The 19,401-nt window shown below is 39.5% G+C and overlaps 1 protein-coding gene across 3 annotated transcripts in view; it reads right to left on the bottom strand.

Annotated features, from left to right (window-relative positions):
- LOC126282165 (leucine-rich repeat-containing protein 24-like) overlaps positions 1–19,401 on the bottom strand; it is a 341,384-nt gene that overhangs the window by 16,224 nt on the left and 305,759 nt on the right. For all 3 annotated transcript variants that reach the window (XM_049981687.1, XM_049981688.1, XM_049981686.1), the window contains 4 exons: positions 17,203–17,404; positions 16,687–16,868; positions 6,717–6,957; positions 2,700–3,080 (listed from right to left, as the gene is read on the bottom strand). In XM_049981687.1, the coding sequence (XP_049837644.1) occupies positions 2,700–3,080; positions 6,717–6,957; positions 16,687–16,868; positions 17,203–17,404 (1,006 nt within the window). The remainder of the gene's footprint in view (positions 1–2,699; positions 3,081–6,716; positions 6,958–16,686; positions 16,869–17,202; positions 17,405–19,401) is intronic.

Here is a 19,401-nt window from a genome sequence, read left to right as displayed (position 1 = left end):
AATTAAATTTGATGTGTGCATACTTTTTGGCTATCAGCCAGGAAAAATTTTATATGTTGTTGTTGTTGTTGTTGTCTTAGTCCTGAGACTGGTTTGATGCAGCTCTCCATGTTACTCTATCCTGTGCAAGCTTCTTCATCTCCCAGTACATACTGCAACCTACATCCTTCTGAATCTGCTTAGTGTATTCATCTCTTGGTCTCCCTCTACAATTTTTACCCTCCACGTTGCCCTCCATGCTAAATTTGTGATCCCTTGATGCCTCAGAACATGCCCTACCAACCGGTCCCTTCTTCTTGTCAAGTTGTGCCACAAACTCCTCTTCTCCCCAATTCTATTCAAAACCTCCTCATTAATTATGTGATCTACCCATCTAATCTTCAACATTCTTCTGTAGCACCAAATTCCAAAAGCTTCTACTCTCTTCGTGTCCAGACTATTTATCGTCCATGTTTCACTTCCATACATGGCAACACTATATACAAATACTTTCAGAAACGACTTCGTGACACTTAAACCTATACTCGATGTTAACAAATTTCTCTTCTTCAGAAACGCTTTCCTTCCCATTGCCAGTCTACATTTTATATCCTCTCTACTTCAACCATCATCAGTTATTTTGCTCCCCAAATAGCAAAACACCTTTACCACTTTAATAGTCTCATTTCCTAATCTAACTCCCTCAACATCACCCGAACTTAATTCGACTACATTCCATTATCCTCGTTTTGCTTTTGTTGATGTTCATCTTATATCCTCCTGTCCATTCCGTTCAACTGGTCTTCCAAGTTCTTTGCTGTCTCCTCAAGTACATCACCCTTGTATAGACCCTCTATATACTCCTTCCACCTTTCAGCTTTCCCTTCTTTGCATAGAATTGGGTTTCCATCTGAGCTCTTGATATTCATACAAGTGGTTCTCTTTTCTCCAAATGTCTCTTTAATTTTCCTGTAGGCAGTATCTATCTTACCCCTGGTGAGACAAGCCTCTACATCCTTACATTTGCCCTCTAGCCATGCCTGCTTAACCATTTTGCACTTCCTATCAATCCCATTTTGAGAAATTTGTATTACTTTTTGCCTGCTTCATTTACTGCATTTTTAAATTTCTCCTTTCATCAATTAAGTTCAATATTTCTTCTGTTACCCAAGGATTTCTACTAGCCCTTGTCTTTTTACCTACTTGATTCTCTGCTGCCTTCACTATTTCATCCCTCAAAGCTACCCATTCTTCTTCTACTGTATTTCTTTCCCCCATTCCTGTCAATTGTTCCCTTATGCTCTCCTTGAAACTCTGTACAACCTCTGGTTCTTTAAGTTTATCCAGGTCCCATCTCCTTAAATTCCCACCTTTTTGCAGTTTCTTCAGTTTTAATGTACAGTTCATAACCAATAGATTGTGGTCAGAGTCCACATCTGTCTCTGGAAATGTCTTACAATTTAAAATCTGGTTCCTAAATCTCTGTCTTACCAGTATATAATCTATCTGATACCTTCTAGTATCTCCAGGCCTCTTCCATCTATACAACCTTCTTTTATGATTCTTGAACCAAGTGTTAGCTATGATTAAGTTATGCTCTGTGCAAAATTCTACCACACCGTTTCCTCTTTCATATCTCTCCCCCAATCCATATTCACCCACTATGTTTCCTTCTCTCCCTGTTCCTACTCTCGAACTACAGTCACCAATGACTATTAAATTTTCGTCTCCCTTAACTACCTGAATAATTTCTTTTGTCTCATCATACATTTCATCAATTTCTTCATCATCTGCAGAGCCAGTTGGCATATAAACTTGAACTACCATAGTAGGCATGGACTTCATGTCTATCTTGGCCACAATAATGTGTTCACTATGCTGTTTGTAGTAGCTTACCCGCAATCCTATTTTTTATTCATTATTAAACCTACTCCGGCATTACCCCTATTTGATTTTGTGTTTATATCCCTGTATTCACCTGACCAGAAGTCTTGTTCCTCCTGCCACCGAACTTCACTAATTCCCACTATATCTAACTTTAACCTATCCAATTTTATATGTAAATTCTGTTGCATTCTGTTTAGAACGGAGAAAAAAGTTGAGGAATTTATAGATCAGAAAATGTCACACAACACAGACTTTCCTTGGTCTCACGCATATAACACTATTTACATATCCAAACTGGAGCAATAAAACAGAGAGAAGCTAACTATTCAACTGTAGCTTTGTGTGGCGAACAGATACACATAAAAACACAAGAATTGAACTACTGCACCTGTGTGTGTGTGTGTGTGTGTGTGTGTGTGTGTGTGTGTGTGTGTGTGTGTGTGTGTGCGCACACTCTCGCGCACATACAGTAGTACTCACACTGTGCATTCCCTGTTGAAATCTAAACTGCTTAGGTCAGTCTGGTGGCCACCGTATGTGCCAAAGTTTGCCCTGGCCCCATCAGAGGGGGCACCTGATGCTCAGTGCCACATGCATAGTGGTGTCACAGCAATTGATAGTAATGTTGTGCCAGCTACTCAGTTTCCACACTAGCATCAGATGGTGTCCCTATAGTTTTTATGTCTTATATGCTGATAATGTATTTATGCAAAACACATCAATCAGCTTTGTCTTATTTTTATTTATTGTTACTGTTCTTTAAATTTCTCTTATTATAATATTTTGTCACATAAGAATAACTGCATTAAAATAGTAGCTGTAAAATGTCTTACATAGCATACTCGACCACTTCTGCACAGCCAGCATGACAATCCTATGAGAAGTGCTGCAAGAATGGTTGCTCCAACCCCAAGAGCTACTATGAGAGGTAAATGTGAGGACTCCATGTTAGTTCCACTGCTGCCACTGGCACTGTCTTTTCCCAAAATCAAAGGGTCTTCACTGTCCAGCAGTAAAGTCAATCTGCGTTCGTCCACACCAGCCTCATTCTTTGCAACACATGTGTATTCCCCACGTTCTTCTGGTCCAGCTTCCCATAATGTGATGTTTAGCCAACCACCAAGCCCTTCATGAATGATAAACTTGTCACTGTTATTGGACAGGATTTGTGACTCATGAACCCAGTGAGCTGTTGGTGGTGGGTTCCCTTCAATCTGAAAATAAACAATCATTAATATGTGAAACATGTGCTCTTTTTTCCTTAGATACAAATTGATGACAATAACATACATAAATCTGTCTGCTGATAACTTGAAGGAAGTCACGAAGTTTAATTATTCTGACAGCACAGTAGTGCATGTAATGTAAGGACATATGTTATTGAAATCTTTCATGGCACAGTCACTGCAGGCCAAATTGTTTATCATCTTCTGTTCTGTAATATTATCCTTAACATATCAACAGGGTCATCTAGGAACCACAAGAGTGGTTTTTGGTGATACTGTAGCAACTGTAAGAAACAATCTATTCTTGATTTTTATATGAGGCATGTCCAAAAAGTAAGTGTACTGCAACCAGAACACACTGTTTTTTAGTTTTTTGAGGTTTGGCAACACTGAGTGGTTTAGGGGGAGCCCCTGACCACAGTGAGAACTGCAGGAACACAGTAGGAAGCAAACTCATATTGTAGTGTCCAGTTGTACAGAAGTGTATGAAAGCTATTGGTAAGATATCACCCCAAGTTCGAGCCATGTGCTGTGACCTACTTCCAAGAGTGGAACGAATGATACCTAATGACAGCAGAATTATTATGAGCAGAACGAGTGTGTTTCAAGTGATGTAGGCAGCTAAGTGGAGGCAAAACAAATGTTCATAACAAACATATGAGTGGAAGAACTTCCATTTTGACTGATGAGTTGGTGCAAAAAAATGAGGGAACTGTTAATGAAGACCACTGATAGAGAGTGGATGGAATTTCTGCAATGTTTCAACAACTTTCCAGAACTCTCTTACATGGGACACTCACAGAAATGCAGTGTAACAGGAAACTGTGTACAAGGTGAGTCCCAAAGCAGCAGACAGAGCAGTACAAGAAAAATCAGGTCAATAGAGCCCACAAGTTTCCTGAGAAACTTGAATCAGAAGGTGAGGGTTTTATGAGCTCTCTTGAGGCTGGAAATGAAATGTGGGTGGCTCATTACATGCCTGAGATGAAAAGACTGTCATCACAGTGACATCACACCAATTTCTCATCTACCAAAAAATTCAAAACCACAATTTCAGGCAAAAAGGCATGGCTTCAGTGTTTTGGGACCAAAAAGACATTATATCTTCGTTGGATTTCTGCCCCAGGGGGCGGGGCAGGGGGACCAATGCACAACGATATTGTGAGTCCTCCCATCACCCTCCCCCCCCCCCCCCCCCACCTGCCCCCAAAAAAATATCTCAAAAGGAGCAGAATTCTTACAACAGGAATGTGCTTGTTGCGCGACAACATCCGTCCCTCCACTTCCTTAGCCCCATGATAGTCTTGGACCCATTTAGTTGGGATATTTTGAACTGCCCCCCATGTTACCCTGACTGGAGGGGCCTTCAGATTATCATCTCCCAGAAGGCATATGTTAGTGGAATCAAATTTTCAGGCAACAAGCAGAAGTAGAAATAGGTTGTGAAATGTGATACGGAGTTGGTGGGGGAAGTTACTTTTGGAGTGCACAAAGAAGCTCAAGCCACGATTTGTCACATGCACTGAATGGGATGGCAATTATGCAGAAAAATAGTCAACAAACATATTACCAAACAATATCTTGTAACTTTTTCTTTCAAATAAGCTTTTTCTTAAAAATATATAAAAATTTGGCGCACATACTTTCTGAACATGCCTAGTATATTCCTACATCTGTTTAAGATATATATTATATATTACATAATCAGACATATGATGCAGTCATTAAAAATAAAAAAACACTTGTGGTCCTGGCAAGACCCCACTTGGTATACTATGTTGCACATTTTAAAAGATTAATTTTTTTGATTTTTCAAAATTAATATGAACACCAAGTCTCAAATAATGACATTCTTTGGATGCTGGATGAATTATCTCAGTGACCTAGATGATGTCTAGAGTGATCCTAATAAGGATCCTTTATCTGAGAACATTCACCTTGAAGTGAATTCAGAATAAAGTGACACTGCAAATGAAAATTATGATTGAGATTCTGATGAAGGAGATGAGGTTATTGTGAAGTCAGGATGAAAATGGACAAGTTCAATGGCCCCGTGACTCACTGTCATCAATATGACATTGCCAAAGGATCTTCCAAGCCAATCAATGCAAGTGATCTTACACCCACAATGTCCAAATTTTTGAACATAATCTTTAATGATCAAGCTGTAGATACTATATGCATCTTCAGCAATAGTGAAGCATCTTGTGTTGTTCATTATTACAATGCCAATACTGCTCTGAACAGAATGAGAATTGGGACAGACGTAGATTCTGCCAAACTGAGAGTGTTGCTTGATGTACTACTGATTGTTGGAGTTCTTTGCTGCTGAAAGGAAATAATTTATGAAATGTGGACAATATCTTGCAGTTTTTACTGCTGCCATGGCATGGAATCAATTTGTCCATATTTTTTTTATTTTATCAGCTTTTACAATAAACAAATATGTCAACAATGCTTATGTAATTTAAATATACTTTTAGACATCCAAAGAATCTAGTCTGAGTAACTGTCTACAAAAAAAATATGGTCCCCAGAAGACCCCAGCTTGGTAAACAATGCTGATAACTAAGGCTTCGAATGTTAGCGATTACCAGGGTAGAAGTGGATGAATATCTGTCACAATTGATGCTTTATGATAAGACAAGTTTTCAAGCAAATGGAAAGTTGTCTGTAACAATATGACAATATCTAGTTGAAAGCAGTAAGTAATATTATCCACCTTGTGAGAAGTGCTCCAAAACAACATTTTTTCACAGAAGTACTCCCTGTGCTTCTTTTTGGCTGGCTGTTTACATAAATTTTGTACTTGGTAATGCTTGCAATTGTCTTTTCACAAAGTTACAGCTTGATCCAAATAAAGCTGTTTTCTAGGATGCTTGAAAATCCCCGAACAACACAATTTGTTAATAGTGAACAGGCCATGACAATCCAAATGATAAGAAACTACAGAAATAGTTTTAGGTAGCATGACCTTTACAGAGCATCCTGAAAGCAATTCCAAGTTCCTAATTAGATAAATTACTGTTTCAAGACAACCCATAATTGTCTCATTTCTGTTTCTTATCTTAAGTGCATTTTTACCATTCTCCTTTAAATTTTCATTTGTGCTGTGGAAAAATCTTTGGAGAGAATAAGCCTCAGAACTAAAATACAATAAAACTGTAGATGTGAGGGACTTTCCTATGAAATCCATGAATAATTTACTGACATTGTTTCCTCTTGTGATCTGTGTAATTTGTTTCTTCCTTATGTTGCCATTTACTTTGTAATTTTTTCAACATCTTTTAGGTACATTTATCATATACAAACCATCATTTTCAGTCCTCTAGCATTCAATGAAATGTAGTTAAAAGAAATGTTTAGTTATTTTAAAGAAAACATAATACAACTGCATTAAAATTTACCAAAGCTAGCACATGTGGATCAAAATTTTAGCCATTCAACAGCATTACTTTTCTTCTCATGTATTTTCTCTTCCATTCACTAATTTGAAATGGATTTCCCAAATTTTAATTACTCCTTTTCCATTTTTATCACAATGAGTGGAAATCACTCCTGTTATATCTGTGAAACTCTTTTTTAACATATGCCTTTCATGTATATTATATATATAAAACTCACCTGGCATGACATTGTAACTTCACCACCAGTTGCTTCAAATGTAGCATCTTGTTGTGGAAATACTATCCTTGGCATACATGCCATCTGATCAGTTGCAACCTCTTTCCAAAGCATGCCTTTCAGTTTCTCTGGCTCTTCACACTGTGTATCTTGGGTGTTCAGCTTATGTTCGAGTGTCCATTCACGCAATGGAGCCAGTTGACAGTCACATCGCCATGGATTGTCATGCAGTTCGAGTGATCTGTTGATATGCAGAATTATTTACTTGCATTATAATTGACTTTTACATCATCAACAAAAAATAATGAAAACTCTTGGAAGCAATACAAAAAGACACAATATGAAGGAAGACCATCTCATGCTATAGAGGTTGCATTAAGTAATACACAAACATATTCTTCATGAAATCACAAGTTCAACAGCTGAGCTGCTGCGTATTGTGAACAAACTGAGATTAGAAAGATACAAGAAGTGGGTAGGGTAGGGGAGGGAGAGGGTTTGATGGAGGCTTAGCAAGTTAGAGAGAGAAAAAGGAAAAGTGATAGAGCATCACATAACATACATATAACAGCTATAAACATATATTTCATACAATAACATCTAATACTATGAAACCCTTGGGGGGCCTGTAACCCCTAGTGGGTCCATCCCTGGCAAGGCATCAGAGAAATAAAATATATGACACACAATAACATCTAATACTATGAAACCCTTGGGGAGGGGGGGTGGGTGCAGTAAAGCCCTGGAGGGTGCATCCCTGGCAGGGCATCAGTGAAATGAAATATCTCCAATGGACCAATAGCTATTGTAGCGTCTGCCCCAGAGCAGGCAGCCACAAAAGGCATCGGTATCCCATGTTAGGGGCAGCCTCCAGAGTTGTGGAAGACAATGGAATATCACCACACATTATTTTCCCTGCATAATGCAGTCTCCATTTTATACACAAAATATTGCTTCCTCCAACTGTTGATAAAATATTCCCCTGCTCAGGTCTCCAGTGAGGGGAGGGAAACAACAACAACAACAACAACATGAAAGGAGGTGCAATTTCAAAACAAGGATTGGTACCTGGAATGTCACAGCACTGCTACTGGCAGGAAAATGAGGAAACCTTAAAAGAGAGATGGAAAAGAATAATAGAACCTGGTAGGAACTCCTGAGGTAAGATGAGATGGGTGAGAAGAATTGCAGTCAGATGAATATGTACTACTTGGGAGGACAAATAAAAATAATTAATGGAGTAGAAGTGATAACGGCAAAGAAATTGGCTAAGTATGTAGGAAATGTAAACTGTGAAAGTGACATGGTTATTTTCATAAAGTGAAAGGAATAAAAGAAAGTACTTTTATTATCCTAGTATATATGACAACTTCAGAACATGGTGTTCAAAACTCACAGGAGGAGGAATTATACTTGGAAATCACCAGGAGATAAATATAGAAACCAAACTAATTTTATACTGGTTGAAAAAAGGTATAGAAGTGGAATCAGGAAGGTAGATACATTATAAGATTCAAATAATACTAGCAACCACAATTTACTTATGGCAGAAATAGAAATGAAAATGAAAAACTTAAGAACACTGCTGTGCTGAAGAGGGACCTTGAAAAGAAGTTGAGATCTGGGAAAGAAAAAATTATGGAAAGGCTATCAGAAGAGATTATTAGTACATTATGAGACAAAGAACCACATGGTAACATAAATGAGCGATGAAATATGACCAAAGAAGAAATCACAGAAGTAGAGCAAAAAGTATAGGATATGTAAACCGGGGAAAAACCAAAAAAGGTAGGTTGCAAAAGAAATGATTTTGAAGGTGGAAGAAAGAAGAATGTTCAGAAACATGAACAATGAAGATGCAAAAAAGATGTACCAAATGCTCAATAATGAACTGTGTAGAAAAACAGAGCAGGCTACGAAAAAACTGGCTAAAACAGGAGTGCAACACAGTTGAAGAAATGGACAGGAATGGAAAAACTGGAAACCAAGAAATCTAGTGAGCACAGGACAATTAGCTCATTTCACATGCAGCCAAGAATCATTAACAAAAGGCTGGAAAAGGTAATGGAAGAGTAGAACCATACTAAGTTGATTCTGTGCCGCTGGCAGAACTTCCAAATTGCTCCCACTTTTTCTGATGGAGATACCTTTCTGAATGTTTTTACACAGATTTAGCAATTTGTTTTAAGGTTAAGGATTCAGGAACCATTATTGATAAATATTTCTTAAACAAACTGCATTGATGAAAAGTATCACATACAACACATTAAGCATATCATGTCATTTATCTATTCCTCATAAACTATTAACAGTTCACAAATTACTAACCAGAAATGAAAAAAACAGCTACAACTAAAAGCTGAGAAAACATCCATTTCCAAGAATTATGTTTCCATTGTAATTTTACTTTGCATTTCCGTGCTTCGAGCAAACAAAAGTCATTGATTATCTCACTGAAGTCAAGTTGTGTCATATTCTATCCACAACATAGCTTAATTTGACAATCTGCTTTCACTCATACTTGAAGCTAAGTAGTTTTTCACCATCATTTTGCCGAGAGGGGGGACTTTACCTTTGCATGAAGGAAATGGGGGAAAAAAACTTCAAAATATTCGAATAGGAAGTTCTTCAGCTGCTTCACCTGTACCTTTAAGATAATTATTTCATAATGTAGCTCTACAGCATCACTTTGTTATATTTGGCGCCAAAATCAGCTGTACATTTTTCAAGATAAGATACACAGCTTTAGGGTGTTTGTGGCATGAAGGTAAAGAAAGACAAACGAAATGGTTTGATATACTTACGTGAGATCTGTTTCCCATTTCATTTATTATACTATAACATGCTTTGGAGGACTGTAGCTCAGTCTCACTCCCGTCATTAGTCAGCAGAAACTGGCAAAAACCAAAAGCCTTCAGGCAAATAGCATTTGCACCAACACTCACTCATTGACCTTTGAGATTCTACAGTACCATTGGTAAGTAGCAGAAAGACTTTCATTGGTGAATATGAATGAGCTACATAGGCAGCAGTTGTGTGAATCAAATTCACAGTATTCACTTAAACCATGCTAGTGATAGATGTCCATTCAGCAGCAATCATTTGTTTGTGATTTACTCATACAAAATGATGCTGTTGATGGGGCACTATGACACTAGTGCCTTTTACAGTTACGGGGCCATGGGAAAGCTTCTGCTCATGAACAAAGGACAGGAACACGAGTGGTAGGAGAATTCACAAACCTCTCCCAGTTAATTCTTAAACCATCTTTCTTTCTCCCCACCACTCCACCAACAAAGTTGTTGCACCCCGTGTGTGCCCGTGCCCTTGGCAGAGGCATATCTTGTCACCTCTTCAGTATAACTCTGTGGAGAAGAATATCGCTGAGGAACAATTTTGTTTTAGATGGAATACAGGCACAAGAGATGCAATAGGACTCTTACCAATTTTGGGAGAGAGGTTTATTGAAAAAGCAAGTGACCTACATTTGTGCTTCATAGAACTGTAAAAGTCATTTAATAGCAGGGTTTGGTATAAGCTGGAAAACCAGACAATTTATAAACTCATTATATTTCATTCACAAAACGACAGTGAAAATGAGAGGAAGTTACCAAGTGGATAGAACTAGAAAAATGAGTAAGACAAGGTTGCTCTGTGTCTCCTACCCTTTTCAGTCTACACTTTGAAAAAATGATTGCCCATCACCCATTAGACGACAAGGGGTAAAAATTGGAGAGGGAGGAAGGAAGGGAGGAAGATTTGGTTTAACATCTCAACATCGAGGTCATTAGAGATGGAGCACCAGCTCAGATGTTATTAAGGATGGGGAAGGAAATGGGCCACACCCTTTTATAGGAACTATTCTGGGATTTGCCTGGGGCAATTTAGTGAAATTATAGAAAACTTAAATCCGGATGGCCGGACACGTGTTTCAAGCATCATCCTCCCAAACGCGCGTCCAGTGTGCCACCTCACTTGGTTAAAAGTTAGAAGAAGAAAAATATAGTGTTTGATGTTTTCAGATGACATGGTCCTTCTAGCAACAGGTGAAAAAAAATCACAAGATATAGTAGATGCCATTGAAGCTACAAGGAAGATTTATGCAATAAAAGTCAATACAATGAAAGCAAAAGTAACGGTACTAGCAGGAAGTTACTGGAAGCAAGATAAAAACTGACTGTAAGAGCAGCACAGATATCAAGGATAGCAATGGAAAAAGGAGCACTTTATAAGAAAAAATGACTTTTTTGCAGAAATATGAGCAAAGATGCTTGTATGATGCTGAAACATGGGCACTGAGGAAGAAAGGCAGAACAAGGCTGTGGTTTTTTAAGATGTGGATATGGCAGATGATGGAGATTCCATATCCCGGATAATGTGACTGACAGCAACATTAAGGAGGAGGCAATGGATCACAGGAAATGAAATACAAAGGACCTGCTAATATAACAGAAAACTGAAGTGATTGACTATGAAAAAGGCTCACAGTGCAAGTGTGTGCTTCACTGTCTGTCTGTATGAATATATGTACTTTTACTAAGGAAAGAGCACGAGCTCTAAAATTAGTGTGAACCTGTTTTCTGTTACAAGTGTCTGTTCTCCATACATTCGTCAACTACAGGTGAGTGGATGCTTTTACCTTACTTTATGTATTGTTACATTCAGGGATTTCCATTATTGTTATACTATGAGAAAGACTATTTGACACATAGATGAGTCAGTAACCAGTACAATTCTAACTCCTACCTGTTTCCACATTTAAAGAAACATTCTGAGTTGAGTGAAATGGATATAGTAGTTTTAATTCTGGAAGCATTGGTTCTGCTCACTGGTGTGTGTGTGTGTGTGTGTGTGTGTGTGTGTGTGTGTGTGTATGGCAGAGTGTACCATGTACCAATATTAGTCATTTCCTTCCTTGTTCCATTCTCAAATAGAACAAGACAAAAATGACTATCTATAAGCTTTTGTAGAAGCCCTAATTTCTTTTAGCTTTATGCTCCCTACAGGATATGTACAGTGATGGCAGCAGACTCACTCTGCAGTCAACTTCAAATGCTAGTTCTCTAAATTTTCTCGAACACTGTTTCACAAAAAAACATTGTATTCCCTGCAGCCATTCCCACTTGCGTTCATGAGGCATCTCTGTAATACTCATGTGTTGATCGAACCTATGGGTAATAATCCTAGCAGCTCACCTCTGAATTGCTTCAGATCCAAAACACTCAAGCATGGGTCACACTAGTGTTCTATACACTTCATGTTTAACAGGTAGGTCCTTATTCTTCATTATATTTCTTACTGTAAATCACACTAAGGGAATCACATTACTAGGTGAAAATAACAAATTTCATCAAAGTGACGGTGCCGAGAGAAGCATTAAGGAGCTAGTATATTTTTTTACCTGAATCAAGGTTTTTCTCTTAGGGTGCAAAAGCAGTATTTATAAAATAAAAATCTCTCAGAATGTGAAACAGGGGAGTGAGTGTGACATCAAACTTTGTACAAGCAATGAGGAGAATACACTGTGGTCAACTTTTGTTTTTGGTCAAATGTGCGCGTGGAGTGAAAAAAACGACTCCCTATAAATTACTTAATGGGTTTTTGAGCCAATTTTCATAGCCAAATAAAGAACAGGAAAATGACAAATGGGGTATCAAATTGACCAACCTGAGGCCTGGTTTAAAAAATGGAAAATTATGATTAAGAAAAATGTAATCAGTGATTTGAGAGAAAATTGAAATATTTCATGAGAAGATGCTCCTAGCTATGAGTGAGCTGTGAGCAGCCGCTGGTGAAGTATCAGTGCAGTAGCGAGTCACATATTTAGCTTTCATATTTGTTTTGTAATTAGATTCTTAATTTCTTTCCGAGTGTTTGTGTGCTTGCATATTTAATTACATAAAATCCTCACGTATTCTCGTATTTCAGAGGAGTAATATTGTTTATTGATAGCCATAGAGTTTAAATTTGCGGATTCATTAAGATATTAGCAGTAGGATGGATAGGGTGTGTGCATGCTGTGTGCGGGCACAGGAGAAGTTGGCCGCGGTTCGCGAGCAGCTGAGTGTGCTGTTGGCCACAGTCAGCTGCCTTCAGGCTGCTGCCTCAAGGTGCAGTGACTGCGAAGGGTCTGGCGTGTCGCTTGAGACCCCCCCTGGTGTCGCTTGTGTGTCTGCTGACTCAGCCGCCGAGGCACCTTCTAGTGTACCCGGCGCGTTGGAGCCAGCCTCACCTCAGGGTGAGTGGCGGGCTGCAACGCATTAGTGTCACTCGAGGCAGAGGGCCAATGTGGAGGATGGCTGGATGGCCTCGCCCGTTCATTATGTCAGTGGGCAGGTGGCTGCTCCTTCAGCAGGGCCCGAGCGGGCACACAGGGGCAAAGGCTTGCTGGTTATTGGGAGCTCCAATGTTAGGCGGGTGACGGAGCCCCTTAGAGGAATAGCGTACAGGGCTGGGAAGAAATCCAATGTGCACTCGGTTTGTCTGCCGGGGGGCCTCATCCAAGATATGGAGGCGGCCTTGCCTGCGGCTATCGAGCGTATGGGGTGCAGTCGTCTGCAAGTAGTTGCTCATGTCGGCACCAATGTTGCATGTTGCTTAGGTTCTGAGACAATCCTCAGTTCATACAGGCGGCTGGCAGATTTGGTGAAGACCGCTGGCCTTGCATGTGGGGTGCAAGCAGAGCTCTCTATTTGCAGCATCACTCCCCGAGTGGATCAGGGTCCTTTGGTTTGGAGCCCAGTGGAGGGTCACAACCAAAGGCTTCATCGACTTTGTGATGGTCTTGGCTGCAGATTTCTAGACTTGAGCTATTGGGTGGGGAATTGTAAGACACCCCTAGATAGGACAGGGGTGCACTACACAAAGGAAGTAGCTACTCGGATAGCAGAGTACTTGTGGTGTGCACATGGGGATTCTTTAGGTTAGGCAGTAGTGCGAGACGTCTTGATGAACACTCACCAGTCAACATGCAGGCAGGGAAATAAGAACACGGTCAGTGTAAAGACACTTCAGCTATCAAGATATTAGCTGTAAATTTTCTGTGTGTTCGGAATAAAGTTCCTGAATTTACTGCCCTCCAGGAAGTGTGTGGCGTGATGAAGTGAGGGTTGGAAAGACAGATTAGACACCATAGGAGGTGGTGTCTCCATTGCAGTTGACAAAAATAGTGTGTCTACTGAGGTTGAAGTAGAGTGTGATTGTGAAGTTATCTGGACACATTTAACAGGGTTAGAGGAAATAAAGTTAATTGCGGGGTGTTATTACTGGCCACCAGGTTCCACTGTAACAGTTCTAGAATCATTCAAAGCGAGTCTACATTCTCTATCGCAGAAGTACCCAGATCATGCTATATTAGTCAGAGGTGACTTCAACCTACATAGTATAGACTGGGATGTCTATTGATTCATTACAGATGGTACAGATGAGACGTAGTGTGAATTACCTTTGAACACATTATCCGAAAACTGTCTTGAGCAGCTAAATCAACAGCCAACGCGTGATGGAAAAATTTTAGAGCTGGTAGCCACGAACAGACCAGACCTCATCGATGGTGTCAGTGTTGAGACAGGGGTTAGTGATCATGATGATGTCATTACGACTATGGTTACAAAAGTTAAAAAGTTGGTCACGAAGGCTAGGAGAGTATTCTTACTAGAAAGAGCAGATAAGCAGTTGTTAGCATCCCACTAAGTAAATGAATCGACTTCATTTACTTCCGGTAGGATGGACGTGGAAGAATTATGGGCAAATTTTAAACACATTGTAAATCACGCATTGGACAAGTATGTTCTGAAAAAGTGGGTTACGGAAGGAAAAGACCCACCATGGTTTAACAACGCAATTCAGAGAATGCGCAGGAAGCAAAGGCAGTTGCACTCGCGGTACAAAAATGATCGGGAGAATAAGGATAGGCAAAAGTTAGTAGAGATTCATGCTGCTGTAAAAAGAGCGATGTGTGAAGCATTCAACCACTACCACCGTCATACCTTAGCAAAAGATCTTCCTGAAAACCCAAGGAAATTCTGGTCTTACATAAAATCGTTAAGCGGATCATCCAGTCACTCACTTATCAGTCTGGCCTGGCAAGGGAAGACAGCAAAACGAAAGCTGAAATTTTACATTTAGCATTTGAGAAATCTTTCACACAGGAGGATCGTACAAACATACCGCCGTTTCAGTCTCATACAGATTCCTGTATGGAGGACATAGTGACAGACATCCCTGGGGTTGTGAAGCAGCTTAATGGGTTGGAAATAAATAAATAAATCCCCAGGTTCCGATGGGATTCCAATTCGGTTTTACAGAGAGTACTCGACTGCATAGGCTCCTTACTTAGCTTGCATTTATCATGAGTCTCTTGCCCAATGTAAAGTCCCGAGCGACTGGAAAAAAGCGCAGGTGACGCCTGTATGTAAGAAGGGTAGAAGAACGGATCCTCAAAATTACAGACCGATATCCTTAACATTGGTTTGTTGCGGGATTCTTGAACATATTCTCAGTTCAAATTAATGAATTTCCTTGAGACAGAGAAGTTGCTGTCCATGCATCAGCACGGCTTTAGAAAGCATTGCTCCTGCGAAATGCAACTCGCCCTTTTTTCACATGATATCTTGCGAACCATGGATGAAGGGTATCAGACAGATGGCATATTCCTTGACTTCCGGAAAGCATTTGACTCGATGCCCCACTGCAGACTCCTATGTAAGGTATGAGCATATGGGATTGGTTCCCAAGTATGTGAGTGGCTCGAAGACTTCTTAAGTAATAGAACCCAGTATGTTGTCCTCGATGGTGAGTGATCACTGGAGGTCAGGGTATCATCTGGAGTGCCCCAGGGAAGTGTGGTAGGTCTGCTGTTGTTTTTATCTACATAAATGATCTTTTGGATAGGGTGGATAGCAACGTGCGGCTGGCTGCTGATGATGCTGTGGTGTACGAGAAGGCGTCATCATTGACTGACTGTAGGATGACACAAGATGACTTGGTCAGGATTTGTGATTGGTGTAAAGAATGGCAGCTAACTCTAAATACAGATAAATGTAAATTAATGCAGATGAATAGGATAAAGAATCCCGTAACGTTTGAATACTCCATTAGTAGTGTAGTGCTTGACACAGTCACGTTGATTAAATATTTGGGCGTAACATTGCAGAGCTATATGAAGTGGGACACACATGTAATGGCAGTCATAGGGAAGGTGGATAGTCATCTTCAGTTCATTCATAGAATTTTGGAAAGATGTGGTTCATCTGTAAAGGAGACTGCTTATAAAACACTAATACGACATATTCTCGAGTACTGCTCAAGTGTTTGGGATCCCTATCAGGTCGGATTGAGGGAGGACACAGAAGTAATTCAGAGGCGGGCTGCTAGATTTGTTACTGGTAGGTTTGATCATCATGCGAGTGTTACGGAAGTGCTTCAGGAACTCAGGTGGGAGTCTCTAGAGGAAAGGAGGCGTTCTTTTCGTGAATCGCTACTGAGGAAATTTAGAGAACCAGCATTTGAGGCTGACTGCAGAACAATTTTACTGCTGCCAACTCAGATTTCGTGGAAAGACCACAAAGATAAGATAAGAGAGATTAGGGCTCCTACAGAGGCATATAGGCAGACATTTTTCCCTCGTTCTGTTTGGGAGTGGAACAGGGAAAGAAGATGCTAGTTGTGGTACGAGGTACCCTCTGCCACGCACCGTATGGTGGATTGCAGAGTATGTATGTAGATGTAAATGAAGTCTCAAAATTTCATTTCTTCAAGGGCTAGAAAATCTGCATGCAAAAAGTTTCATTGTCACGATATTCCTGAGTAAAAAAAAAAAAAAATCCTTTGAACCAAGTACTAAATGTAGGCCACTTTGAAAACAGGAGATGCTGGGAGGGCGAATGATCATACTTTCTGAACAAAATTTGAAAATTAAAAATAAATTTAAAAAAAACTTTTAAATATTTTGTGAAATGATTTGTCTTACCTCAGCTTTTGCATGGGATAAAATGGTTCTGGATGCAAGGTTGCCAGACGATTTGAATCAAGCCTTAATGTGTGCAGGTCTGGTACATTTACGAAGGCCTTGAAGCCTATCTGTTCAATCTGATTATCATTGAGGCGTACTGTCTGCAGAAAATTGAGTTCCCTGAAGATCCCATCAGGAACCTAGAAATATTTCATCGATTAAAATCAGAATTATCTCTCAGATAAATGTACTGCTGTCCACCTACAGTTACCACAGTTAGAGAAAATTTGTTTGAAACAGTGATTTACACATTCATAGAAAATAGTAAATAGCTTGCATGAGAATCTGAGTTACATATGCAGCATATTCTGAAACACAAATTCACAGTTAAAGTAAGAACTTCTACTGCCTTGTCTCACTGTAACAAATATGTGAATGTTTCAACATTTCTTAGAAAAATAAGTTTTTGTTCTATTGCCTGTTTCACATAAGTTTTTTAAAATATGTTTCATAAAATTAGACATGTTTTCATACCTTCTGTATCTGGTTATGGTCAAGATAGATAACACGTAACCTGAAGTTGTCATCGAACATTGATGGGTGAAGTTCAACAATTTGATTGTTTGACAAGTCCAGTTCTATTAATAATTCAAGTCCACTGAAAGCACGTTTCCCAATTTCTCTTATGCTGCAGTCATGCAAGGACAGCTTCTGCAGGTTTACCAACTTAACATCACTGCAAAAAAAAGTAATGAGACATTTTATGAAAATAATGACTTTTTCACAAGAACGTCTATAACATACTACTATAAACCTTGTAAAAGATTAAGTATTTTTTCTTATTTTTGACAATAATGCAACACAATTACATGATTTCAGACATTTATTGGTTTGTGTAAAAAAAAAAAAAAAAAGACTAGACATTAGTTAAATAGCATTTTAAAATTAAGTTTAATAACTGCAACCTATGGGAAGATCAAATGTAAAATACAATGAAAAATGCCTCTACTCAACTTACATAGTCTCTAACATTGGTAGTATTTAACATCTTTGAAGTATTGTACTGTGGCAATGCTCTTTCTAGTCATCCGAAGAAAGTGTGTACCCAACTGGGTTTGAGAAAAACTGCCAAACATGTGGCAACATAGAAATAATAAGACAAAGGAATGATCAGAAAGCTAATTTTTATGTCATGGCAGTTTCTCTATCTGGTGTAGTTACAATCACAGATAGATTTCAAGTTGGATGGGGCCCCACTCTTCCTGAATATAAGCCCACTGCCTTAATCACTGCACCACACCACTCACACTATCTCTCTCTCTCTCTCTCTCTCTCTCTCTCTCTCTCTCTCTCTCTCTCTCTCAACAAACTACTCAAACTCAGTACAGTGGTGTATATAAAATTGTTTAATTGCTGGAGACATAAATGTGAACACTAATCCACAGCTAGTGTTTGAGGTTAATTTATTCAGTATGACTACTACCCACTCTTCTTTGTTCGTGCAGAAATGCCATTACATTGAATGACAAACAGCAATAACTAGTGGCTACAGAACATGATTACTACAATATTTCATCAAAATCACAATTTTAAAGTTTATTAATAACTAGTTTTGACTATTCTTCAGATATGTTGTATCCAGTCAGATGTACATTGCATACACAAGTCTGATGTTGCATGTAGCAGACATGTATTTTAACAGCAAGTAACTGGCACTCCTAAATGATACTCCTGGTAAAATAACACGATTGCCCTAGCTGCACAATTTGTTCAATGTTTTTGGTCACCAGAAACTCGTTGCATAATACACTGTCTAAGTAGAGCAGATGTTTTAACATACACTGTCTGATCAAAAGTATCTCAATACCTATTAGTAGACATTAATATAGTAAGGGTCCATCCTCCACCTTTATGGTAGACTGAACTCTGCTGGGGACACTTTCAGTGATGTGTCTGAATGTTCGTGGAGGAATGGCAGCCCAGTTTTCCTCAAGAGTAAAAACCAGAGGAGATGGTAGTGGTGGACACTGGGGTTCAGAGAAAAGTCAGTGTTCTAACTTGCCAAAGGTGTTTTCCACAAACTGTTACCTCAAAGATGCTTTATGACTGGGTGCACTGTCATGCTGATGTAAATGATCATTGTCTCTAAACTGTCTCTCTCTCCTGTACACACTGGACTCGCATTCGGGAGGACGACGGTTCAATCCCACGTCCGGCCATCCTGATTTAGGTTTTCCGTGATTTCCCTAGAACGATCTAGGCAAATGCCGGGATGGTTCCTTTGAAAGGGCATGGCCGACTTCCTTCCCCGTCCTTCCATAATCTTATGAGACCGATGACCTCGCTGTCTGGTCTCCTTCGCCAAACACAACACAACAACAATTATCTCCTGTACACAGTATACAGAGCTTTAAAATGCGTTCATATCCTCCCACATTTTGCATTTTGTTAGATGCAATAAGAGGACCACACCCCTACATATGAGAAATGCCCCCATACTGTAACACAGTCTCCTCTGTACTTCACTGTTGGCGCTATACATAATGACTGATAACATTCTCCAGACACTCACCGAGCCAAATCCTCCCATCAGATTGCACAGGGTACAGTGTGGTTCACCATTCACCTGTTTCCAGTCACCTACCATCCACTCACCTCAAGTGTTACTTAGCAATGACTACAGAAATGTGTGACTTATGGGGAACTGCTTGTTTGTTGTACCCCATTCTTTTT

This window comes from Schistocerca gregaria, chromosome 7 (genome assembly GCF_023897955.1).
Source record: "Schistocerca gregaria isolate iqSchGreg1 chromosome 7, iqSchGreg1.2, whole genome shotgun sequence".
Taxonomy (NCBI): domain Eukaryota; kingdom Metazoa; phylum Arthropoda; class Insecta; order Orthoptera; family Acrididae; genus Schistocerca; species Schistocerca gregaria.
This window is presented reverse-complemented; position numbering and strand designations above follow the sequence as displayed.